The 25,925-nt window shown below is 42.9% G+C and overlaps 1 protein-coding gene across 9 annotated transcripts in view; it reads right to left on the minus strand.

The window, feature by feature from the left end:
• The window catches only part of NIN (ninein), a 93,679-nt gene that overhangs the window by 23,581 nt on the left and 44,173 nt on the right, over positions 1-25,925 (minus strand). For 7 of the 9 annotated variants that reach the window (XM_087858998.1, XM_045798696.2, XM_045798687.2 and 4 more), the window contains 17 exons: positions 25,482-25,521; positions 23,968-24,158; positions 19,763-19,909; positions 19,129-19,296; positions 18,506-18,642; positions 18,061-18,201; positions 17,640-17,814; positions 15,017-15,127; positions 14,537-14,626; positions 12,416-12,554; positions 10,503-10,624; positions 8,686-9,191; positions 5,707-7,851; positions 4,321-4,446; positions 4,142-4,211; positions 2,406-2,621; positions 1,247-1,360 (listed from right to left, as the gene is read on the minus strand). In XM_087858998.1, coding sequence (XP_087715124.1) covers positions 1,247-1,360; positions 2,406-2,621; positions 4,142-4,211; positions 4,321-4,446; positions 5,707-7,851; positions 8,686-9,191; positions 10,503-10,624; positions 12,416-12,554; positions 14,537-14,626; positions 15,017-15,127; positions 17,640-17,814; positions 18,061-18,201; positions 18,506-18,642; positions 19,129-19,296; positions 19,763-19,909; positions 23,968-24,158; positions 25,482-25,521 — 4,638 coding nt within the window. The remainder of the gene's footprint in view (positions 1-1,246; positions 1,361-2,405; positions 2,622-4,141; positions 4,212-4,320; positions 4,447-5,706; positions 7,852-8,685; positions 9,192-10,502; positions 10,625-12,415; positions 12,555-14,536; positions 14,627-15,016; positions 15,128-17,639; positions 17,815-18,060; positions 18,202-18,505; positions 18,643-19,128; positions 19,297-19,762; positions 19,910-23,967; positions 24,159-25,481; positions 25,522-25,925) is intronic. The other 2 variants (XM_087859000.1, XM_045798726.2) reach the window with 1 other exon arrangement.

Here is a 25,925-nt window from a genome sequence, read left to right on the forward strand (position 1 = left end):
ATTTTACTCCCCAATCCAGTCCTTTTCTTCTGATCTCTAGCTTAGTGAAGTCACAAAACATGCACTTCTCATGCTATGGATTTGGAGTCCATATTAACATCTTAAAGACTGAACAACAGATTTTCAAAGGGTAAAGGAGAAAAGTATGCCCATGGTAATGAGGATGAACTTGGTGATAGCAGCTTTGGAGTACTTATGCACCGACAGAAAGGCCCTATGAGTTTTAACTTCTGAAGCATTTATAATGGCAGACAGTTTCTGTTACGGCAGAAGAGATATACTTTGCATAGCAGCATCTGACTTGAAAAGGTTCTTATAAAGCTCCTATCGGGTACCAATCACGAGGCATTACGAGGGACACAAATTCCCCAGGAGTCTTACAATTCTATTAGAAAATCAAGACTTATAGGAGTCAACTACAAATCGACACAAACAAAAAACTCAGTGGTAGAGACTCAATGTTGTAGCATTCAGAGGACACCTTTATGCTCATAGGCTGAGCAGATACAAGCGAGAGAATTTTATAATCTAAGGATCTCATAATATCAAAGTAAACCTTTGATGAAGCAAATTGAAAAAACAAAATGAAATTCTCCTATTCATAAATCAGGATTGCTCAAATCCTGTACCCACTGAAAAGTTCAGAATGAAGAATAAAACAGGACAACATTCAAGATATAACTTTAAGGTGAATCCTGTTTTATATTTAAAATTAAGTCTTTCTTTGAAACATTGAAATAGGCTTCTTAAAAGGAAAATTCATGAGTGAGATTGCATCCCTGATAACGTTCTAGAATTCACTCATTAGCCCAGGACAGAAGCCTCAAGAATAAAGGGAAAGAGGGGTGAACTTCGCCTGTGTCTCACAAATGTAGATGAACAGTTCTTAAAGTTATGAGCAAGAAAGTCACTTTCTTTTTAGACGAGCTTCTATTACTTTATCACCTGCCCAGAAGAAAGCAGAACAACAAATTTCTTAAACTGAAGTGGTTGTGACTGATTTATAGCAACAGAATTGCAGTCTATAATATGTGTAAGTTACACAACTAAAACCGCATTCAGAGAATTGGCAATAGGAATCCTTGTAAGTGGACTTGTCCTTGCAAACCCCATTTTACTACGCACTAAGCTATTTGACAGGACTCTGTATAAAGGACATTTGGTGGCTAGAAAAGCCAGACCATCAGGTACCATATTGTTCTATAAGCCACCCCCTTCACGCCCACTCCAAGCAGCACAGTCTTACTTGTTTCATTTTCTCCAGTTCATCTCTGAGAAGGAGGTTTTCTTGTTCCACAATATGAGTCTGTATTTTCACTTCAGAAAGTTCGGCCTCCAGAGAAGACACTAAAGTAGAGGACTAAGAAGAAAAATCAGAAAGTCAAGTAACAGACATCTTCACGCGGCCTGGGGAGACTTACTAGGTTCACAAGAGGCAGCAGTCAGGGACCCTCGCCCTAATTCAGTGACAGGCCTTGTAGGACCGTTATCCTCGGTGAAACGGGCCAAAACTATCTTTTGAAAGACTGTGCTCCTAAACAGTATGAACATGATTTCTCAGGTGGGTTTTTTTCCCAGTTTGCTATCAGATTTTGGTTCTAAGTCCATGGATTTTTTAAAAAATAATTTTGCATCTTTTTTAAAAAATTTTATTTGACAGAGAGAGAGAGCACAAAGAGAGCGGCAGGTAGGGGAGAAGGCGGAGGCAGAGAAAGAGGAAGAAGTAGCCCCCGCTGAGCAGGGAGCCTGATTCGTGGCTCGAGTCCAGGCCCCGGGGATCATGACCTGAGCTGAAGGCAGACACTGAACCAACTGAGCCGCCCAGGGGCCCCGAATCCATGGATTTTTAAGAGCTCTTTACATAGTAGGGATATTAGCCCTATTCTCTGTGGTATGTGATGTAAATATTTTTCTCCCAGTTTGTGAATTGTCTCTTGACTTTGTTTATGGTACTTTTTTTTTTTGGCCATGATTTTCTTAATCTTTTTTTTTTTGCCTCTGGTTTAGGAATCATAGTTGGATAGCTTTTCGCTACACTAAGGTTAAAGACAAATTCATCCATGTTTTCTTCTAGTACTTCTGTAGTTTCGTTTCTGTATTTAGACTCCTAATCCAATTAGAGTTTATCCTTATGCACTATACAAATGGATCTCATTTTATCTGTTCCCAAATGTCTATGGAGTTGTCCAGGAACCACTTATTTAAAAAAAAAAAATCCATCTTTACCCCAGTGATTTGAGAAGGTACCTTTGTTCTATACTAAGTTTTCATCTATTTGCCCATTCACTTGCCAGTACCACACTGTTTTAATTATGAAGACCTTATCTGTAAGAAATGCAATGCCATCATTGCTTTATTTCTTGGGATTTCATCCCCGGAAGCTGTAGGGTGGCTCTCCTCCGCACCTGCACTCTACACTGTTCCAGTTCTTCTTTCCGATGAGGCACCTGTAGTTTGCACTGCTCACGTGCACTGTGTCCCGGCTCTTCCTCCTTCTGGGTCAGTGCCCCTGCCAGACGGTGACTCAGTTCTTGCAGTTGTTTCTCATTCTGAGAGTTCTTTTGGCTAAGTTCTGTATTTTCCAAATCCAACTCTTGGTTTTTGGTTTTTAGTTCTGAAATCTAATTCAAATTGAGATAAGTTTTAAAAACTAGTTACCCTACTTCTCCTAAAAACCAGATACAGAGGCTAACTGGTTCTTCCCTGTCTGTAGTAAGGTTTTATAGGCAGATATATGTACACACACACGTCCCTACTAATAGAACAATTACAGTACTCATTACTACAAATTCCATCAACTGGGAAGTGTACGAAGAAGTGCCAGACCCCCAGTTCAGTCTAACTCCATGGGGGTAGCCGCTGTTCACAGCTGGGTCTGTGTCCCTCCAGACGGGTTTCTATGTATATAGGAAACACATATGCATGGAGAGGTGTTTCTCCCCTTCAAAACAAAAATTTGAATCATTTCAGATGTTTGGACAGCCTGCTTTTCCCACTTACAGTATCTTACAGACTTTTATCTTTCTAAGTCAGTGCATTCAGAAACCACCACTATGTGGTGTGGTTTTAGTGTCTATAGCATATTCTGTGTCAAGACATTGCATAACGTATTTATCCATTCCCACACCGGCAGACATATAGGTTTGCTATCATTCTTTTAATCATGAAGAAACAGAACAGTCTTTTTGAAAAATTCATTTCTACATGGTAGCATGTCGCATTTAGGGTCATTTTCTTAGAAGTGGGGCTGCTGGGTTAGCAGGTCTGCACATACAACACTGTTCTGACAGCTATCCCCAAAGTGTCTTCCTCACAGTGCTACCAGCTTATACTCCCACCAAAAACGTATGAGTACACATTCATTTCTTCATCCCTTTTTAAAGACGGATGGTATCTTTAATTTTTGCTAATCTGAAAGATGAAAAAAGGAACATTAATTTGCACTTCCCTAATTAGGCTATCTTTTTATATGTTGTATTTGTTTTTTCCTTTACTTGACTACTTTGAACCAATTATCTGTTTTTCAACTGGGTTTTGCCATTTATTTATAAGAGTACAGAATACATTTTGGATGTTAAGACCTTGTCTGTTTCAAGTCCTGAAAATGCTCTTTTCCCAGGATGTCCCTGTCTTTTGGCTGTTTCAGACAGATTCTTCAATGGCCTTGCCTGCACAACTGCATGCTGTGAGATTACACAAACTGGGTGCCGGATGGCACAAGCTAGCTGAACACACTGCAATTCTGTGCAAAGATCTACTGATGAACCATTACTCTGTATCTGTGAAATTGTGTCCTTTCTGCTTTCAATTACGGTATTGAAAGAGGAAGGAGCTAACATTACCTGAAAGAATGTGAGGGGTAGAGCTTTTAGAGGCATCATCTCCCCATTCCCACTGATTATAAAGCTTGTACTAAGCACTCCGACTCTAGAAATAGTACATATATTATGACAGGGGCCAAAAAATAGAAACCTAGTTTACAGTCAGCATGGGGTGGGTTTCTATTCTGAAACTCAGGATTTACAACTTTACCATCATCAGCTACATGTTATTCCAGGGGAATGTCTTATGAATTTATAAATTACAAATATAGAAAATTTGAGAATCAAGAAACATTGGGAAGTACTAAGTATCTCCTTACCTGTTTCTTTAAATTTTCGACCATCTTCTGAACTGCAGCTTTTTCCTGTTTTACAGTTTCTATTTTTTGCCTAAAGGGACAGTGAAAATATAACCTAAGAGTTAGGCTTTAAAAGCCGAAGCAAAAACAGTTTTAGTCCTTGCAAAAATGCCTTAAGAAAATTTAAGTATATGTCTTACCACATTTCTTCCTGAGATCCATTTAATTTCCCTAATTTCAGGTTAGAAATGCTATCTTCTTCATTTAAAGTAGTAATTTCATTTCTCAAAATAGAATTTTCTTCTTGAAGCTTCTCAGATTCATATCTGAATTACAGAGATTAAAAAAAAATAGTTATAATAAGGCCGTCATCTGGCATCTTTGGAAAATGCTTTCTAGTAACTTCCAATAAAACAAGTATTGCATGCCAGTTAAAAAGAGAAGTCTAAATTAGTAGGCTCTTAGTAATGGAAGTCAAGCTATGACATATTGACTCATTTCTTTTGGGAAGTTACGAATTTCACAAAAAGACGTTAGGGAAGTGTGGCTAAAACACTTGAGCGTAGAGATGGGAATTGAGACTCTGCCCCCATGGTTGCTAATTTTCTCAGTGGCAAGCGTACTGCTTTGAGCAAATAACTTCCTTTATCTCAGTCTCAAGTTCTACTTGCTCCAGATAGGTGTAAGCCTATTACTAAGCTGTATTAGCTTTAGTTACAGGCCTCAGGGTTCCTACAAAGAGAATTCACTACATAAAGCAAAGGACCACACTGAAACACGTACAGTCATGTTTCCTTTGTGATTTTTTTCAACTCATTATATCCTGATTTTTAGAACTAAAAATGGTCTGAGGAAGAGGAAAAACTACATCCAGAATTATTTTGTTTCATATCATTAAGATATTTCAAAAACATGTAATATTTTACAAGTTTTTTTAAAAACCAAATTTGCTAGAAGACAACTGCATTCATATTATATAAAGTCAAGTGAGCAGTGGTTCAAATTGGTTTTAATTTTGTCTTTATTTCTAGCACATGTATTAGAATCTGATAGCTCTTCAATAAAATTATACGTTCTAAGATAAATTTCCATTGTTTACAGAATATCAAGCTTCAAGCGCTGTAAGTGAAAACCTGTAAGCCACAAAGCATGACATTTTTCCTATAATAGTACAGGATAAGAGCTCTTATCTACCAAGTGCGTTAATAATAAACGGAAGGCATTCTCACAGAACATGTTCCATTTCATGAGGAAAATAACCAACATTTAGCAAAAACAAAACCAAAACAACTATCGATCCAAGTGAAACGCTAGAGAAGAGTTAGACTTGACGCACACTCACGAGGCACACACGCTCCATGACGACACCCCGAACGAACAACATTTATCTCCTATCGGGGAAGGGAAGGCCTCCCAGGCCAGGTTACTCTACTTGTTAAGACAACGCAGAAGCAGAAGGAAGTCTACAGTAGTGCTCTCTTCTCGAAGACTAACAGGTTAGTTTCTCTAGGCAGAGCAAGCAGTGGGCGTTAGACGTGCTGAGGTGCTCTCGGGAGTCCGGGAAGTTCAGAAGGTGCATACGTTACCTCAGAAACTCAACTTTGCGTTGCATCTCACTGCACGTGACCTGCAAGTCATGCATCATTGCCTTCAGCTCTTCCTCGTTCTCTCCTTGACAAGGGGCATCTTTCTGCTTAACTAAAGCAGTGACTCTCTCCCTCAACCTCCTGGTCAGCTCCTGCAGCTTTTTTTTCTCCAGCTCTAACTCTGCTATCGTGGCCTGACGCGGAAGATGTCTGTCCCGAAGGCCTAGGAGAGCGGTGTCTTCTTCCTCCACCATAAGCTCGTTCTGTACTCTGGGCTTTTCTCGATGTGTCCGGATTGTTCTGTGTAGCCAGGCAATTTCACTCGCTTGTACTCTTCCCAGGAGCTGTGTATTCTCCTGCTCGAGGTACTGGTTTTCTTGATAACGTTCTTCTATGATCTGGTGTACGTTCATCACCTTTGGCACACGCTCTTCCAGCGTCTGATGCAGTTCCAGTACCTTTTCTTCGGGCGGGACTTCCAGGTTAGCTAAGCGGGCTTCCCACAAGGAGAAGCAGTCACACTGGAGTGCTGCTCTTTCCCGTAGCTTCTCCAGCTTGCCCTGAAGTCTCAAAACCAGAACATGCAGCTCCTCGTTTTCTCTTCTGACCTCATCGTAACTCTTTTCCAGGCTAAGGAACGTTTCCGTCACCTCTTCCACTTTCTTTAGCTCATCCTGCAATTTGAAAACTTCCGAAGTGAGTTCCTTGTTACTTTCTAGGGCTTCGTCATAGCGCACCTCCATCACCCGCAGCTCTTCCTGGAGACAGTCATTTTCCCTGCTGGCATCTTCATATAACAGTTTATACTTGGGGGAAGCCTCGGGGATCCTCTCAAGCATCTTCAGTTTCTTTCTCAGCACAGAAACGTCAAAAAGTAGGTCCTGTTTCTTTTCGGAAGCTCGACTGCAGTCTGCACGTAGGATCATTAGTTGTTCCTTAAGTTGACAAACCTGATTCTTCAGGTCCCAGCTCTCAGTCCTGGTCTCTTCGCTATTTTCAAGCTCGGAAAAACTCTCTATTGATGCTTCTGACACCTCCATTTTGACCCCCTGTCTCTGAGCAGAGCTCGCCCCTGAACTGCCCAGATCCTGGGCTTCGTCGTCTGGTAGGTCACTGAGGACGCACCGTGTGCTTACACCTTCTACTTGTTTCATTGGATTCTGCAGCAAAAAGGACTCTGTTTGTTCCACAGAATTTGCAAATAATCCAGAAGCTGGCTCATCTAAACAAGACGACATTACTGACCCCGGCTCTAATTTTTGTAGCTTCTGTTGCAATCTCGAAATTTCCGTGGCCATTTTCACATTTTCCTTCACTGCTCGCTCGTGAGCTCTCTGCAGGCTTAAGAGTACATCTCCATTCTCTTCCAACAGCTGCTTTCCTTGCTGGAGCAGGGATGTGGCTCCACTTGCTTCCGCTTCCTCCCCTCCCGCTGCCTGGCAGCCACTCTCTCTCCTGGACAGACATGCCACCTGCTGCATTTCCTTAATTTTGTTCTGAAGCCTGGAGATTTCTGTGCTCATCTCAGCCCTCTCTTGGTCTGCTTTCTCACAGGTCACTTTGTGGACACTCTCCATGGCCTGAAGCTTGGACATCATCTCCTGCCTCTCCCGGTCCCGTTCCATTGCTAGCTTCTCCAGCTGCTGGCTGGCCAGCTGCTCTGAGGAGGCTGCCTGGCACGGGACCTGCTCACCATCCTTTAGCTCCCTTTCACGACTGCTCTTCAGCTCAAGGATCTGGTCGGACAGTAGGCTTTGCTGACTTTCCGACACGTTTCTTAGATCTTCCAGGTCTTTGAGTAGCTGCTCTCTTTCAACAACCATACTATTCAAATGTTCTTTGTAGGTTTTCTCCAGCATCTCTCTCTCCTGGGTCAGGACCAGAGAAGTTGCTTTCTCTCTTTGGAGAGTCTCTTTCAGCTGCTCCTGGGCTTCTGCACACTCCTGGGTGAGCTCATCCTTCTCAAACTCCCACTGGGATCTCTCCTCAAGCTGTTGTTCCAGGAGCTCCTTCAGCTCTTGGTGGTAGTGCCCCTCCAGGCTTCGCAGAGCATTTTCGCATCTTTCAGTGACTTTCTGACAATCAGCCTGAAACTGGGCTTCTATCTGAGAGGTTCTTCTATTACACTCAGTTTCCATTTTTTCCCTAAATGTAGTCAACATACAGCATTACTGAAACTGCCACCAACTCCAGAAGCAAACAAAAACATTTTCCCGTGCACACAAGAAGCCACCAAACAATTTAAATGCTTTCTAACAATGGTCTTCACTTATTCCTATGTAATTGATTTCTACAGAGACAGGATCTCATTTCTGAGAGCTAAGACTGGCAGCCATAATTAATTTAGAAGACTTACCTCTCTCTGCATTCAGAGGGAAAATTTAGAAACCAACTTCTTTGGCATACTCCTGGATGTATTTGTTTATGGAAAATGTAAACTGATATTTCACATCAAGGATCAAATGCATATTAACCTAATCCCTAGCTTGGGAAATATATAAAATTCCTTCATTTTAATTAAGTATACACTGGAGGACAGTAGTCCTATAAACCATACCTATTAATATAATCATTATGTTTTCCTTCTTATTTAATAAAGCAGCACCCAGTTAATCATAGTATGAAGCACCAAAGCCCTCAAATGTACCTGAGATTTTACGTGAGGAAGGTAAGCACAAAGTGGCATTTCATACTTTGGGAGTATTTACCCAGAATTTGGCTTACAAATAGCATTTCTCAGAACACAATAATTATCCTCATCTGGAACCTGAAAGGATACTTGTTGATATAAGAAATAAGGTCTTTGAAAAACAAACAAAAAAACAGTTCCAATAACCCTAGGATAGGCTTACGTCTACACAATGGCAAAACGGGCTGAGAAACTAGAGTCTAGTCAAAGTCCCCTTAACTGACCGGAACTTCTGGTGCCCCCCCAAGGGACAGTGCCCTGGGTTTCTTGATTTTCCTCTGTTTTCTTACCTTCCCTCTTGAAGTTCCCTTTGGTGTTTTTCCAAGAGCTCTTTTCGCAACTCTTCCTTCTCAAGAGTGTGCTTCTCCTTCAGGCTCTTAAGCTGCTCCTGGTGAAACTGCTCTAGTTCCTGAGTCAAGGCTCTCACCTTCTCTTCTGTCCAGGCGCCATTTTGAATGAGTCCTTCTCTCTCTCGGTTAAAGCTCTCCTCTGCCTGCTCTAGGCTAGCCTTGAGTTCCAACTCGTGTTCCAACCTCAGCTTCTCCTGCAGGTGAGTCTTTTCCTCATCCCACTTCCTTTGCAGTTGTTTTTTCTCATCCTCGTGTCTGCAGATAGTTGTATGTTGGGCCTCCTTGAGCACCACTGCCTGGCCCTGAAGTTCTGCAATTTCATCTTTAAGGTCACTTATTTGTTTTTCCAAGACATACACTTCACTCTCATACTTTTGCTTCATGTTCTCTTGCTCCTTTTCACCGGCGACCCTGGTTTCATCTAGCTGCTTTTCATAATGGTGCACCTAAGGTCAGAAAGCAAAACCACCACAATGTTACTCAACTCAAGGCCATGGAAAGGTGAGAGGGGCTGCAGCTACTTTTTGCCTATGAGACATTCTTCAGTTTTCCCATTTTAATGACTTGAAAACATGTTAAATAAGATATATTTGAGGCATAGTTGGCTTTTCTTTTTAACTTTGTTGAATTGTATTAGTTTCTTTTTTTTAGGATGTTATGTGAGGGGGAGAGAGAGAGAGAGAGCACACATGCACACGAGCAGGGGGAGGGGAGAGGCAGCGAGAGAGAATCTCAGGCAGACTCCACACTGAGCAGGGAGCCTGATGCAGGGCTCCATCCTACAACCCTGGGATCACGACCTGAGCTGAAATCAAGAGTCTGACGCTCAGCCAACTGAGCCACCCAGGCCCCCCAAATTTTACTAGTTTCTAAACAACTCTGATAAAAACAACTAGACTTTCTCATAGATACCATTTGTCTTCCCAGGCATCCCGTCTAACTGTACGTGTAGGGTCTTAAAATACTTAATTCAAATATTTCTTGAACACCCACCATAGGCACTCTGTGGGCCTTGTGGGGACACGAAGTTGGGTAAGATATAGTCTCACCATCCAGGAGAAACCACCCTAGACGTGGTTTTGACAAGTACAAACAAGTATACCACAAAGCAGAATGAAAAATATAGAAGGTATAGAAAACAGAGCTACAATGTAACCTGGAGATCCAAAGAGGGGGCAAAAATCACATTTGGTCAAGGGTATTCAGGAATGGGTTCAATGCAAGAGGTAGCATTTGATATAAACTCTGAAGGTAAGGAGACTTTCAAAAGATAGTAAGAAATAACATAGCATGTAATAGCACGAACAAAAGAGGACAGTCTGATGAAGAACAGCGAACTACTAGTCTGACTAGAGAAGAAGGTAAAAGAGAAGACTAAAAATATAAGTTGAAGCAACATGGTGGAGGGTTTTGGAGGCCAAGATTCAGAACTCGTACCTAATGTTAGCTGTATCAAAGGACTTTTTTGATTTTATTAAGATGTTTTAGAACCAGTTGGAAATCATGTATTCGCCTTCAAGGTCCGCGCTTACTGGTGCTGAAGAGGATACATTCTGGAGAAACTTTCTCCTAGGAGGAAAAGGCCTCATGCTCTGCCTATGAAACCATCCTGAGGAAGGGGGTTTTTGCTAGCCTCCAGACACAAGAGGAAATGCATAGAAGGTGATGCTTTATGAGTAAAAAGAATTAAGAATGTCCTACATGCAAAAACTTGTCAGAGCGCAAGGAAATGAGAGAACAGGATAAGAAGGACTTACTTTATCTTCAAGCTCCAGACTCAAGCGACATAAGTCCCTGTGATGTTGTTCTTTCATCTGTTCAATGACCAGCTCCGCCTCGATGCTCATATTCAATGGATTGCATTCTTCAGAACCAAGCCCTGAAAACACATGGGATCTGTTGACCCTGCAGCAGATTCTTTCAGTAACACAGCTAGCATCTAAGGAGGGACATCCAGTTTAACTAATGAAGGATTTTCAGCCTAAATTACCACTAATGAGATCTACTAGGAAACCACAGAAGCCCAGAGGTTTCTTGTTTCAAGCATTAAAAATGAAGGTGAACAGGCAGCACGGTAGGGTTCTTTCATCTTTTTGAAGAGTAGGTGGGTAGGGGGTAGGGGTGGAAATGGTTGTTTAAAGGTGACCTTCTAAATGCAAATGCTCTGGAATGAGGGAATTTGGTGACACCAGTCAGTCTTCTATCCATCCGACAAAGGAGCAGGAGCGGCGTGTGGCAGATGATGCCAGGAGGGAGTAAGGTCACGGGTCAAGATCTCGAACCCACCACTCGATTACAGAAGACTGAGTATTAGAATATTAATTCCCTATAGTGCAAGGGGAACCCCATTTTAAATTATCAGCTAAAATTTTAAAAACAGGGTATTGCTTAGGAACCTAGATATGGGCAGTTTGGGAGACAGATTCTGAACTCATACATGTGGGCTCACTTCCACAACTGCCCGTGATGACGACTGGGAAGGACACCGACACGTGAAGCATAAATGGAGGCTGAGCGAGTACACAGACAAAATGATGACGTCTAATACTGCGTGCAAACCTCTGAAGGCAGGGGATTCAAAAAGGTTTTCCGTGTGGGGGCCCACAGGCAGACAGGAGAAAGGGCCTGTCTCGCATCTGGGATTGACGGTCTTGCCTTGGGGTTTCTGTTTATATATTCTTTTCAGTTGGCATATCCCCAACTGAGAAGTGACAATTGGGGTGCAAGCCACCCCAAGATGGCACAGCTTCACACACCTGTGAGGGGAACCCCCAACACTATGGAAAAAGTCCCAGAAGAGCTTCTGAGGTACATCATATGATCCACTGGGTTCCCTTCTCACACTGCAGTAAGGCTACCAACCGCACACTTAGAACCACAGCAAAGGTCTTCAGCCCTCTCCCAGTCCCCTCCCCAATCCCTTATTTATTCTAGATGAACGATAAGCAGAGGAATAAACAAATCTTGTAGGAACCAGTACTTCCGGAGCGGTGGGGAAGACTATCACAGAAGAATTTATTATGAGCCCTTTCTGAAACTCAAACAGCACAGGGAGGAAAGAGGCAGAACAGCAGGAGGGAGGAAAAGAGCTAAAAATGAACGCAGCAGGGCTCCCAAACCACTGGCTCTCAACCTCGCCACTCAAAATCCTCCGCAAAGGCACAGCCAACCAACACTTAAATTTATTTGTTGTTTTATAGAGGCAATGCCAATATTTAACAGAGCCAGCATGAGAAAACCAAATCCTGGTTTCTGGCTGGCCTGTTCCCCAAAACCATCCCCACACCCGTGAGGCACTCCTTCAGAAAGGGAAGAGTCGGCAACAGTCAGGGTCTGAATTCTAATTCTCCCAAGGCCTTGGATGCCCAGACGTGGGGCCAGTTTTGTCTTTTTTTTTTTTTTTTTTAAGAAAGCAAATATCCTTGTGGTTTGATGTTTTCCATTCCTTTGTTGCTACACATAAAAATCAGATAGAAATATTTTCATAAAGATTTTAAAGACAAATGAAAAAACAGACCACGAGTGAAATGGCTCAAGAAAATAGTATTGCCAGGCTGTTTTGTTTTGTTTTGGATGGTTGCCAAAGTTGTGCAGTTTCACTTTCAAACGTGGCCCTAAAAGCAAAACCTGAAGGCACAGCCTCTGAAAAGATGATGTCGGAACGGCTTACCCTGGTCAGGCTCGATGCGACCCCTGCTGACATCAAGCTCTTCTGACAGCGAGTTCTTCAAGGGAAGTCTCAACACCTTGCCTTGTGCACGAAACTCTTCCAGCTCAGACTGGAGTTCATCCACTTGGTCTTGTAGTACCTTGAGTTTGAAAACCAACACTAGTCTTATATGTGACAGCAAAAGCACACGCAGCAAAAGAAAAAATAAACTGGACCTCACCAGACTAAAAACTTTTGTTTTGAAGGATATCATGAAAGTAAGAAGACAACCCACAGAGTGGCGGAAGAGTTCTTGCAAATTATGTGCTCTGATAAGGGACTTGTAACCAGGTACATAAGGAAATAATACAACTCAATAATAAAAAGACAATCCATTTAAAAATTAGGCAAAGGATTTCAATAGACCTTTCTCCGAAAGAGCTAGGCTGATAAGCACTTGAAGAGCTACTCAAAATCCTTCGTCATCAGGGAAATGCAAATAAAACACCCAGTGAGGTACCACTTCATCAACCCTAGGGATGGCTTGACTTCAAAAGACACGGCAAGAACGACTGTGGGCAAGGATGTGCAGAAACGGGAACGCTCGTATCGGTGGGAACGTAAAATGGTGCGCACCCCTTGGGAAAAGTTTGGCGGTTCCTCCAAAGGTTAAACATGCAGTGATCTTATAACCCAGCAATTCCCCTCCTAGATATGTACCCAAGAGAAATGAAAACCTAGCCGCACGAAAGCTCGCACACAGATGTTCATAGCAGCATTATTCATAACAGACTACGTCCAGTGTTCATCAACAAATGAATGGATAAGAAGTGTGGTATCACCATATACGGGAATATAAAGCAGTGGTGACACGCACTACAACACAGATGAACCACGGAAACACTATGTCAGCGAAGGCGGCCAGCCGCAAAGCACCACATATCGTATTTGAGTCCATTTACGTGAAACGTAAAGAACAGGCGCATCTACAGAGACGAAAAGTAGATTATTAGTTGCCTAGGGAGAGATTCCACGGCCAAGTGCAGTGGGAGTTTCTTTTTGGGGTGATGAAAATGTTCTGACCTCGATTATGGTAATGATGGTACAAGTCTGTGAATGTACTAAAAGATACTGAAGTGTACCCCTTAAATGGGTGAATTGTATGGGTGAATGGTATATAAATCTACTTAAAAAAAAACACTGAATTTGGGGAATTTGGGGAGATTGGGATGAAAAATCATAACTGTAAAGATCTATAAGGAAAACAACTCTACTTGATTAGAGCCAAGAGCCAAAACTTAATTGTAAAAGTGCCATTAATGTTTCATTTCTTTTCTCAACACGCGCGCGTGAAGGCAGGCTATGAGCAACCTCACAAGGGAGTGACTGTTTTCCTCGTTTCTGCACAAGCCCGATTTTCATCTAAATCAGTTAGAACTGTTAGATTTACCCTTGTTAAAATCAACAAGTGTTTGTGATTTAAGGGGAAAAAAATCCCAAATTCCTAAACTTACGAGAGTTACTTAAAAAAAAAAAAATCAAATCAAAGATTCCTGTTCTTTATAAGGACGTTTTTGTCTTTTCTGGGAGGAATTTGTGATGATTTACTGGCTAAAGACTTGAGTGATTTTGCTTCATTTGCATTTTGCAAATAAAATAAGGACTGTGGTCAGGAAAAAAACCCCAAAAACCACAGAACAAAAGCAAATTACATCAGATTAGGTCTGCAGCGTTTGATTAAGAAAGGCTCATTCTGGAACAAGCCCATCAACATGACCATGTATTTCCCCACTTGGAATAGAACTATGTTCTCCTCTAAGCACGAGCAATCTGACCTAGATAAAGCAGACTTAACTGCAGTTTGCATGATTCCCTAATACTTGGGGGATACTAAATAATAACAGCTAACGTTTGGGTTAAGTGCTTACTATGTTCGAGACTCTGTTCTAAGCGTTTTACATATATTCGCTGACTCTTCTCCACAACCTACCGAGTGGGTACCCTTATGTTTGTCATCGTACAGATGAGGAACGGAGGCACCCACAGATTATTAAGCGACTTGCTTATGGTCACTAGTAAATGGTGAAGTGGGATTTGAACCCAGGCCCTCCTGCAAGTATTGGGTTCTCTTTAGTCACTCACCCTGCACTGCTGTTCATATTCATTTCTCATCTGTGTCAGCCTCTCTTCTTGCAGAAAGAATTCAGCGCTGCTGGGATCAAGGTCACCAAACTAGAAAAGGAGAAGAACATAGTTTCCACTTTCCCCAAGTGTCCCTCCCGGACCTTTAACCCACCAAAGGTCCCAGTCTCTGGAGTTCACCCAGAATATGGTCTCTTGAGTATGAAAGGAATGTGACATTTAAGCAGAACATTACCAGCTGCATGATGGGAAGAACATACTAGAGTGATGTGTTCAACTAAGGCAGGGATCCCTTCTCAGTGCTAGGCGATGTCTCCCTCGTATCCAAGCTCTGAAATTATATCCCTGCCAAACTGACGGCCTCCTTGAGCCATGTGAACGCTTCCTTAATAGAAATTTCCTTGGTGGCATTGCTTCTGTTCTTTTGAGCAAGCTACACTTTGGGCTGCATGTCAGGAGACCAAATTTAAACAGATGTACCTTTTCTGCTAACACGTTTTCCAAATTTCGCTGGAGTTTGTTTGTCAGATTCTCATACTCCGCCAACTTCTCTGCATTTTCCAGAAGCTCATTTTCTAGACGACTGTTTTCCTGAAGAAATTTGGGGAAAGTAAATGGGCACAGCATTAAAAATAAGCAAACTGTTGTACCTTTTTATAGGATGCATAAATTAGTGCTCAAGATTGAGAGAGTTTGTTCATCTTGAAAGTTTCAGTAGAGAGGACAAAAGTAAATATTAAAAAACTGGTATTTATCTTATAACCCAAAAGTCTGCCTCCTGTTTCTTTGCTCCTGTAGAACAATGCTGTCTCATAGGGTAGCGACTAGCAGTCATATGTAGTTAGTGAGCACTTGAAATATGTATATAGTACAAGCTGAGATGTACTCTAGGTGTGTAAAATACTCACCAGACTTTGAGGAGTTAGTGCAAAAATGTAAAATGGCTCAATAATAATTTTTGTATATTGATTATGTGTCAATGTTTTGGAGATACTGGTTTAAATAAAATGATTCAGAATTAAATTCACCTGTTCCACTTGATGCGGCCACTTGAAAATTTGATGTTACATAAATGGCTTGCATTGTATTTCTATTGGACAACATTGCAGTATAATATTTAATGACATGAAAAACATTCTCAATATATTGTCAAAATTGGTGGCAGGAGACCCTGTTCATCTGATAGCAAAAGAGAACTCAGAAAAGTATAAAAAGAATAATGAACATCAATTTCATTTACTGATGATATAGTTTGATTTATATTTACAATTTTATTTTGGCTTAAAGATATAAAAGCTACACATAAAGGTTTTTCATTACTTGTATGTTTAAATTATTATAATAAAATAACACATCAACTGAAGTCCACAAAAGATTTTTTTTCCTATATATAATACTTGTTAGATTTCTACCCACATTTGCTTAAAAAATAAAACCCCACAGACCTGCATTTTGACATATGTTCTATTCCAGTGTTAAAGACTGATTGGAAGAACATTATTTTCAAAGTATATTTTGCCAAAAGAATATAAAGCCAGTATATTTTTAATACATTCTAGTTCACACCCTCACATAGCAATATGGAATAAAAAAAGAATGTGCTTGAAGCGTTTTTTTCTTAAAAAAAAAAAAAATACCACCTTCTCCCAAACTGCCAGTTCTAAAACTATGATCTTTCAAAGTATGTCTAAATTTAGATGACAAAACAGTTAGGAGCGATCTCTGTGTATGTATCAGGCCTGTGCTGGTGCTCTGGAAGCCAATCAGGTTCTGTTACTGACCACAGGGAAAACACGATCTGGACCAGGGGTTGGGAGATGGAGATACGATTGTCTGTGATGCCTTATCTTCTAGCAAGAGAAAAACAGGCATCATGGGAATGAAAAAGTCCTGTGGTCTGCCGTGTCGGAGCAAGCAGTGAAGGAGCCTCAGAGCCCACTGAGGTCCCGAGAGCGCTGAGGGCAGGTGCGGCGGGGTCTGGGGCACGGCTGGGGGGCGGGGGCTACCGGTGGGACCTGCGGTTGGAAAAGCAGGAGGCCAGGCTCCCTTCTGGGGGCCTTCGGGGCTGCGACGCCGCACTTTTACGAAGGGTAACAGCATGTCCTTGAGTAAGGGAACTCTGCTGGCCATATGGAGGTCGGGGAGACAGAAGAAAAGGTGCACAGAGCTCAGCTGAGAAATTCCAATGAATTCCAAACCTGTGCAGAGGCTGCGGACACAGAGAGGAAGGGGATAAATCTGCATGACCTTTCAGAGCGTCAGCACGTCTGAGACCGATGGGTGAGGACTGAGGATTTTAGCTTCTGTGACAGCACATGGTAACGATGTAGGTTGAGGAGGAAATCCCAAAAAGGAAGCAGTTTGATGGTGAGGGTGGGAGAATTCGCTCAGTTTTTGATGTGTGGCGTTGCAGGAACAATAGTTAATATTCTATGTATATTTATTACTTTCCAAACACTACGTATGTAGCATCTCTCTTAATCCGCATTTTTAAATATGCCCAATGGTGCCCATTCTGTACAGGAGGAAACAGGCTGGAATAAAGCGGTCGAGCTTTTCCAGTACGCCGTGGTATCCGGAATGGAACTAGGCAGTCTGAGTCCACACCAACCCCCCTTACCTCTAGACTACACTGCACCACATCAGAGTCCAAAAAGAGAAAGATCACTTCCTCTCCGGAGACACAGGGAAGGAGAGGACGATGTATAAGGCAAAAGACATGTTTGGAAGCAAAGAAACGAAGCTGCTGAGCTCTGTGCAGCCGGAGACAAGGCATCTGCTCCGACCTGGGGTGAGAGACAGGGAAGAGGGAGGGCATCGACCAGGTCGTCCAACAGCCCTAAGGACTCAGTGCAGCTTAAGGTGGGGGTGGGGAGAAGAACAAGACACACTAATCAACACTATCGGCAAACCAGAAGCCTGGCTACTCCTGAAATCTGGATCCCAGCAGGGGCTCGGCCGTGTCTGGGTCATGACCCAGCAGCGCAAACTTGCGGGAATCCTGGGACGGAGCCCTGTGCGGACCCGCCCTCTTACGGAGCCCTAGTTTTGCAGGTGGTATCCCCAGCAGGGACGCGGGCCAGAGACCTAAGAGGAGGATTACCTTTAAAGAGAGGGCAAGGCGGTCCCGGACGTAGTTCTCTTCCGTTTTTGCCTTTTCGATCTCCTGCTCCAGTTCCACACGCTGCTTGCCCACCTGCTGCAGGATCTGTTCTCTCTCCTTCCGGAGCTCATTCTTCAAGGCTGCTATGCGTTCCTTGTACTCTTCATCCAGCTTCCTATGAGAAGGGAAGACCAACGAGCTGCCTCCAAATCCCTCAGAGGCCCTGTGCAGATCCGCCAAAAATGGAAACACGGAGTCACAGAGACTGGAAGCTCCTTGAGGGATCCAACATGTCCTGCTTTCCTTTAGGCTTGACCACACCTGCGTCCCTCCAGCCAGGTGTGGCCACGCAGGCGGGCGGGCTGAGCCGCACGCGCAGGGGGCCCGGGGGCGGGGGGGGACGTGGCCCTACCAGCCGCACCTGAGGTTGTACTCGTTCCGCCGCTCTATGGCCGCATGGTGGTCGTCCACCTCTGAAGCCATGAGAGACTTGAGCTTCTCGGCCTTGTCCAGATCTGACCGTAGCTTCTCTTTTTCTCTGACCACTTGATCAACTCGCTCCCTAGAATGAGAAATAGACCAAGTTCAAGGGAAACTGTCTCTAAGCAACAAGTAGACCCAAAAAAGCTCTCATCTGGCTTGCTTCAATACAAACCAAAACCAAGACAACCAAAACCCTTCCAAAACAAAAAGACACTTCCATGGCTCCCTTCCAAAGCCCAATGCAAATGCAAGCGTCACCACGTTTACACAGTGGTGAGATGCTAGGAGGTGAGCCACACCTGCCTAGAGAACGCGTCGCAGGCATCTGAAGGACTGCGGCACGAGAGGGAAAGGGAATGTGGCAGGTGAACCTTCCAACTCACAGCAAATGCCGGATCTCAGCCTTAAAGCTGGCCAGAGCTGCCTGGTGAATGCCATTTCTGGTGACCAGAAGTTCATTTTCAAGAGCCAGTGTCAATTCTGTCAGGTTGACATTTCCATCAAGGCTGAAATCCAAGGCCTAGAAATCAGAACAAGTTGAAAATGACTGTAAGTTCTGTCCTCTAAAGCGGAATCAGGGAAGGGTATACAAACTCAGAGAAGTGGAATGTATAGTCAAGAAGCTGGATGATTACATTTCTTTAGTGATTGCTTAGGACAATCTTCAATCTAAGTTCTCTCTCAGGAAACGATAACATACTTCTTTGCATGTTTAAAAAAATACCGTCTGGCACCATAAATAAATGCAATAGGACGACTCTAATCTTTACCAACCACAGATGAGTTAAGAGCATTGCCTAACTTGTCAATAGTTTAGGAGTTAAAAACATGGGAAGTAGTTAGCAACAGACTCCTGGTCGAATGGGGGTAAGAAAAGTTACCTCTTATTTCTGAGATCTTGTGAAAAGAATTATTAAGGAGAAATCAAATCAAATCAGTTTCCAAAGCACTGGAATTTTCAACCCTTCCCCAATTTGTCCTTCTTCTCCCGTGTTAGCTGCCACACCTTCAGGATCTCCTGGCTGTTCTCAATGCCCTCTTCCTGCCAGGAGTCGAGTATTTTCTCCACTGATGCGTAGCCCATCCCATCGTCCAGGCAGGAGAAGACCCGAAAGCCAATGGTACTCGTCATCACTGATGGGGTTGTGGTGCGTCGGCCACTCTCATCGAAGGACTGGAAGAAGAAAGAGACTTGAGCCAGGTCAGACATTTCAACCAGACATTGATCCAAACTGGACGGTCCTGACCACAATGAGGAGAAGGCATGTCTCTCTAACACTACTAGAAAAACAAGTCATGCAGCCCCTTTGATCTTTCTTTCCCACGTGAGTCAAGAATGCAAAACTTATCAGAAACAGTGGATCTGGTAGTGAGTCCCTTGACATAGACGTGTCCCTACTTAACACCAGGTTTCTTCTGACTCGCAGCTAACTAAACATTAAGGGGCACAACTAGTAGCTTCCCACTCTGTAATTTATGGTCATTTTTCAACCCAACTTTTCCTTCCCAGTGGTTTAGTCTTTCTTCTTTTGCTTCTCTCTTTCTCCTTATTCTTCAGACAACAGGTTAATTCATTAAAAACTATTCAAATGGGTTTTAACTTCTACTCACAGAGAAATCACTTCCTATTTATTTCTTACCTGCATGGAGAGGTGCCTTTTCAACTGTCTATAGGGCGTAGATGCCGATGGTGTGAGGGATTTTCCATTTTTGAACAAGCCGTAGAAAAAATCTTCTACACTCATCGTACCATCAGCATCAAGATTATGGAAGACTTCCTCAAGCATCTAGAAAAGAATAACCACTTATTTTCAGTATTTCCCTCAAAATAACACAAGGCCCAAAGTACATCTGTGGCCAACAGAAGCTGGCACCGCTGTTGACCTTAGGGCCCCAGAAATAGAACACGTACCCTTATTCTCACTTCACTGAATTTATTTTCCTTTTCCGTAATACGTCCTTCCTCTTCCACAAACTAAGTAAACGTCCGTTTTCATAATCTTACGCAATTTAGCAATCACCTATTTTTTCTTTTATTCATACTCTTAAAATGGGCAATCTTTAATGTTGCTATACATTATTCTGTGGATTAAAAAATCACTTAAAAATATGAAGGTATAGCTTCCCAGTGTTGTAATAGAAATAAGTTTGGACCGGGGGCACCTGGGTGGCAGAGTCGGTTAACTGTCCGACTCTTGATTTCAGCTGAGGTCATGACCTCAGGGTCGTGAGATGCAGCCCCGTGTCCGGCTCCACGCTGGGTGTGGAGCCTGCTGAAGATTCTGTCTCTCTCTGCCCCTACCCCCCTCTCTAAAAAAAGAAAAAGTCTGGACAGTCATTCGGCCAGTATATTGTGGTGACTCTACACGATATTTTGCTTATATTGAATTTCTGAAATTGGTATGTTGTCATAGCAGAATTTGGTCTGGGACAGATTGTAATGTTCTAAGAGTTTGGGTCTGAACCCAGGACTTGGGGTTTAGAGCAGTACTTGGGACAACCCTGCATGTTTTGGGTTTTAATGCTTTCGCACAGGAGAAATGAAGATCAGATACGATGGATTTTGTGTGTGTCCAGCAGAAGGGTCCAAGAGATGTAAAGAGAAGGGAATTCTGCCTGGCTATTTTGTACCCTCTGCAATAAGCAAGTAGTCCTCATCATGTAACTGGGGAAGGAGAGACTGGACTGTAGTCCCTTCTAGAGGCTTGCCTAGGAGATGGTGTGTCCCCTAGCTCAACAGAGAGCTCCAAAGGGATGAGTAAAGCAGCATGAGTCACCGACACCACAAAACAGGGAGGAAAGGCAATGACCTCCTTTTTCCTGGCAGCTGGATTCCTCTTTACTTTGGGGGCTGAGGTTTTTCCATACAGAAACTCCTCCGTTGTACCAATCACCGAGGATCTTGTTAAAATGCAGACTCTGATATAGGGGGTCTGATGTAAATCTGGGGGCAGGGTCTGAGATTCCGCATCTCTGACAGTCTCTCAGATGACGCCCATGTTGCCGAGTGGTAAGGAAACAGATTAAGCAGCAAAGTTACTCTGAGGCATTAGAGTCTGCAACTGGGTCCGTTCTAACAAAGGCCTCTTCGTGACACACCTTCAAATTCTGAATATTCATTTCATAAGTCTGGACTATTGCTAGGGCTTGTCATCTCATAACTGTTGATTTTATTCTTCATGTAAGTGCTTGAGGCATTTATCTCAAATGTTTCTTTCCAGTTCACATCCAATAGGAAACATCTGTGTCTACTCTTTTTTTTAATACGACTTCCTCTGGAGAGGACTCTGAAACAAGAAAGCATTCCTTTTTTTTTCTTTTTAAGAAACCATTTTAAAGAGCAGAAATCTTTGGAAGAGAACAGTCCCTAATAGAGAACTAAATGGCAAAACCAATGGAAAGGTATTTGGGGTGAGATTCTAAGGTTACTAAGATCCCTCAGTGTTTCTGTCTTGTTCTTACCGACCAAAAGACCACTTTCTTGGAGGACTAGGCTTTCAGGACCACCAAACCAGAAGTTACAGTAAATCCAGGTGTCCTGACCTGAAGTTAGCAAGCATTATTTCGGCTCTAAACTTAGCTCCACGCTGCTTGGTCTTGTGACCTCGGCCAAGTCCACGCACAGCTTCCAGACTGCCTAAAAACCCATCACCTCATCCCTTCAAAGTGGCAGAGCGAGTGAGTCCCACCAGTAATTACGCACAGGGGAGCAGGCAAGTGGTGGAGAGAGCTGTGGATTCAGAAGGCAGAGTTGGGCTGAACAGAATGCAGGTCAAATGGGCAACGCCCCCCCCCCCCCCGGGCCCTGTGCAGAAGCCATATCTAGAACCCTAGAACATTCTTACTCCTCATGACACACCAGCCAGCTCTCGGATGGTTGATTTCCCAGTGTGTCAGTTAGGAACTGATGCACTAGACTAGGGTTAACAGACCCAAATGCCCAGAGAGGCCAGGAAGGTGTGATGAATAAGGCCGGTAGTCTTGAGACGTCACAGAGTGGCGCCATTTAAAGCAGGGACTGAGCACGTGAGTGCAGGCCCTGTCCCAAGGAGCTAGCCAGCCAACCCTCACTGCTAGCATAATGGACTCAAATGTTCTGGTTCTTAGAAAAATCTCCTGATTTAAAAAAAAAAAAAAAGTGTAGCAAAAGTTCAATTTTTAAACATTGGGCAGGCCAAAGGAAAAAAAAACAAAAACCCCAAAACTTTGGGCCGTATTTGGCATCTAGGGCGATAGTTTGCCATCCTGCCTTACAGTTGACCTTGCTTCTGGAAAGCAGGGTACATGAGACAGGGAATCTAGTTCCCCTTCATGGTAATGGCAACAAGCAGCAGGGACATCACTCTCTTTAACTATAAAATGAGGAAGGGGCTAAATCTAAAATTGCTTTCGGCCATGAAATCCTATGATCCCAAGTTGTAGGGTGATGAGATCATCTTGAACTTTCAGCTCCTCTGTGGCCTAGAGCCAGCAGTATGAAATACTATAGTATTTCATGATTTTTTTTTTGGCGGGGAGAAACATTAAGTAAAAGCTATATTCAATGAGCAATGTTTTACTCATCCTCGAATCAGAGGAAAATAACTGTGTTACTTCTTTTCCTGGACTCTGGAAACTCCACCACAGAAGAAAATGCAACTCCCCACAAATGGCTACAGTTTATTCCAAGAATTGCTCTTAGATAAATAGTCCAAGGGTGTGCAATATTTCTTGGCAATACCACCCAAGTTTCTGCACACTGCCCTGGTTTATAATTTAGGAGGATGAATTTAATGTTATGACTCAACAACCAACACTGAAAAATAAATGACCACTGAACCACTGAAAAGGTAGTCAAAGGTACAGAACAGTCACATATGCTAGGGAGAAGGCGGGAAAAGGCTTTTCTGCAAAATTAGGCTACTTGGTAGCTTTTGATGATAAATGTCTTTCTGGCTTAGGAAAATAAAACCACTTATCCCCTGAGCAAGCAGAGAGTATGGTTTCAAATATCATTATAATCAAAGATTCCCCAAACTACAACTATAAGCCTTAACCTCTGAGTCCCTCCTTATTTTCGACTCTTTGAAAGACAAATCTTAGAATTATTTATATTCTGATGTTTCACAGCTATTCATGCACCCAGTTCTGCCAGTCCCCCTCTTTATTCTTCAGAAAAGGTAAAGCTCAAAATTTTATCAAGCAGGAGTCTTTTGGGGGCTCCTTCAAGATTCTTCTGTATATCTTCAAAACCACCAACCTACCCTTTTCCATCTCCTCATGACCAGAATATCGTGATGGCTCCTGGCTGGTCCCCTAGCCACAGGCTGTCCTGACACCAATATACCCACAAAAGAAGCTCAGACAATCCTCAGTATTGAAGTTTGTCCTATATATTACTCAGCCCACTGAAGAACCCATGGTTGATATTAAGATCTTCTCTCCAAAAGCCTAAACTCATCAGCCTGTCCTTTGAAAGAAACACTCGCCCAGCTCCAATCTTCTCAACTCCCTGAGTAATCCGTCCTCCAGGTCTTTCCCACATTTTGCTCAGTGAAAGCCACTTCTACAAATATATGTGACGTCATGGCTGCACAGAGGCAGTATTTGATAATGACACAGGGTAACATCTTAGCACGGTGAGGGGCTCAGTAGGTGTCAGCCGTTGTCAGGGGTTGGTTTTTGTTTTCGTTTTTGTTTTCTTCCATAACACAACCTGAGCTTCGCAAAGAAAGACTCTTTGTGGCTTACTTCCTAGAGAAAAAAAAGACTGGGGTCTCTGTAACATGCTACAGGAAGCCAACATCCGGCTGTTCCATTTTCTCGTGATTCCTATTCCTGAATAAAAACGTGCCGCAAGGCTTACCTCCCCATCAACATTCTGCAGACCGTACTGCTCACAGATGGAGACCAGTTTCTTTCGGTTCAGGTGACCATCACGGGTGATCCCCAAGTCTTCACAAACCTCCTGCAGTTTCTCTTCTATCCAGTCTTGGGGCGCAGAAGACCCACCCTGTGAGGCATTCAAGTCGTCTGGGTTCCAAAATCTTAACTGACCTGAAATAAAAACGTCTATGGTGCTGTCTGCAAAGGAATTGCAAGAAGAGAGAGCCTATCCTCACAGAAAATCGTGCTTTCTGAAAGTCAATATTACAGGAAAGAGACTATGAAGGCTGATGCCGTTTTGATTTGAATCTGCAGTTCAAATGAAACGGAACTACGGGTTCTTGGGCTGCAACTAGAGCTAAGAGGCACCTTGCTCTATACCGTGCAAGAAACACCGCCCACGCAAGCATACCAACGTTCTAGGTTTGTTTTATTCCAACTGAAAGCATGCACAGGCTAAGGCTTTGGTGTAACTGGGAGAGAAGGCCAGTGAGAGCCCATCCAAAGAGATTTCTATGCCCTGCCCCACCTAGAGCCACCAGACGTCACTATCGCCAGTCTTTCTAGTCAAAGCACTAGAACTGTTTTTACTGAGAAGGAAATGATTTCATGATAAGTATCATAACATCATCATAAAAGTCTCAGGATTAGCCTGCTTCCAAATCTTTACACCTTTAAATATTCTGCCCTACAGACAAACCCACTTGAAAGAAGATATGGTTGTAAAAGGCAAGTTACTAATCATCTAAACATTAAGGATAGGCTTCATTTGAACTCTTAACAATCAGACTTCTTATTTAAAAATCAAAACGTATTTATCCTCTATTAAAAGTTCTCACTTCAAGTTAAATTTTTCACTTACATGTTAGAGATTTTAAGTCATTACTTAATCATGAGATAATTACTGGCACAATTTTGCATGCTTGCAAGAACCCTAGGAGGCTGAGAAGAGCATTTCGTGCTGCCCTTACTATTTATTGAAGAAATTAAGCTTATCACTGCTGTGTCTTTGCAGGTTAGAGACCTAGAGAACACACAGTAATTACACTCAAGTGCAGTTTCGCCAGGGTAGTCTGTGAAGTGGGGGAAGGTTCTGTCAGCTGAACCACAGCGCCATCTGCTGGCCCCTGACATTCAACATGTCTTGCTGCTGCTTCAATACATCTGAAACTTGGCAATGGGTGCATTTTAATAGGTCTCTGTTTAGTTTACTACGGCTCATAGATTAATTTGAAAGTTTGTATGAGAGAGTCATTGATCCATAAGTAAAATTCCACATCTTAGTTGCCATACTTTGCGTGAGGTTAAATGCTAGGATTTTAAAACCATGAACTTTCCACCAGGAATGAATTTTTTTATGGCGGTTGTTCTTAAGGTTCCTTCTTAGCTGGCCTCCAGCATGCAAGGCTGCTGGGAAGAAGGCTGAGAGATGCAGGAAGGGGGTGTGGAGCGTGCCCTGTGACCGGCAGAGCCCGACACCCACTCAGCTCCTACCTTCTGCTTCATACTCCTCACTGCGCGGTGTCTTCCAGGGCTAGAGAAAGCAAGAGAAGATGAGTGCGCTTTAGTACACATTCAGCTTTCCCAAGATCAGAGCGCTCTCTGGCTCTGAATCCATCACCTGACTCAGAACCCTCCAGGTGGGCTCTCCTGAGTCAACCAGCCAGACTCCTAAGAAACACCACAAAGCCGACTACACGATTTCACAACGGATTTGCCGTTTGGATGTGCAAATTCATTTACTCAACAGCAAAACCTATCACAGCCAATAAAACCAAGCCAAAGCAAATATTCAGAATCCATCAACCAACAAAAATTCATACCATGCATTTATGTTTTTCAATGTGTATTGAGTGCGAGGTATTACGGTCCATCTTCAGAATACAACTATGAACAGAACAATCACATTTTTTTAAATTTTATTTATTTATTTGACAG

The sequence above is a fragment of the Ursus americanus genome, chromosome 35 (assembly GCF_024610735.1).
Source record: "Ursus americanus isolate L20-20 chromosome 35, mUrsAme1.1.p, whole genome shotgun sequence".
Taxonomy (NCBI): domain Eukaryota; kingdom Metazoa; phylum Chordata; class Mammalia; order Carnivora; family Ursidae; genus Ursus; species Ursus americanus.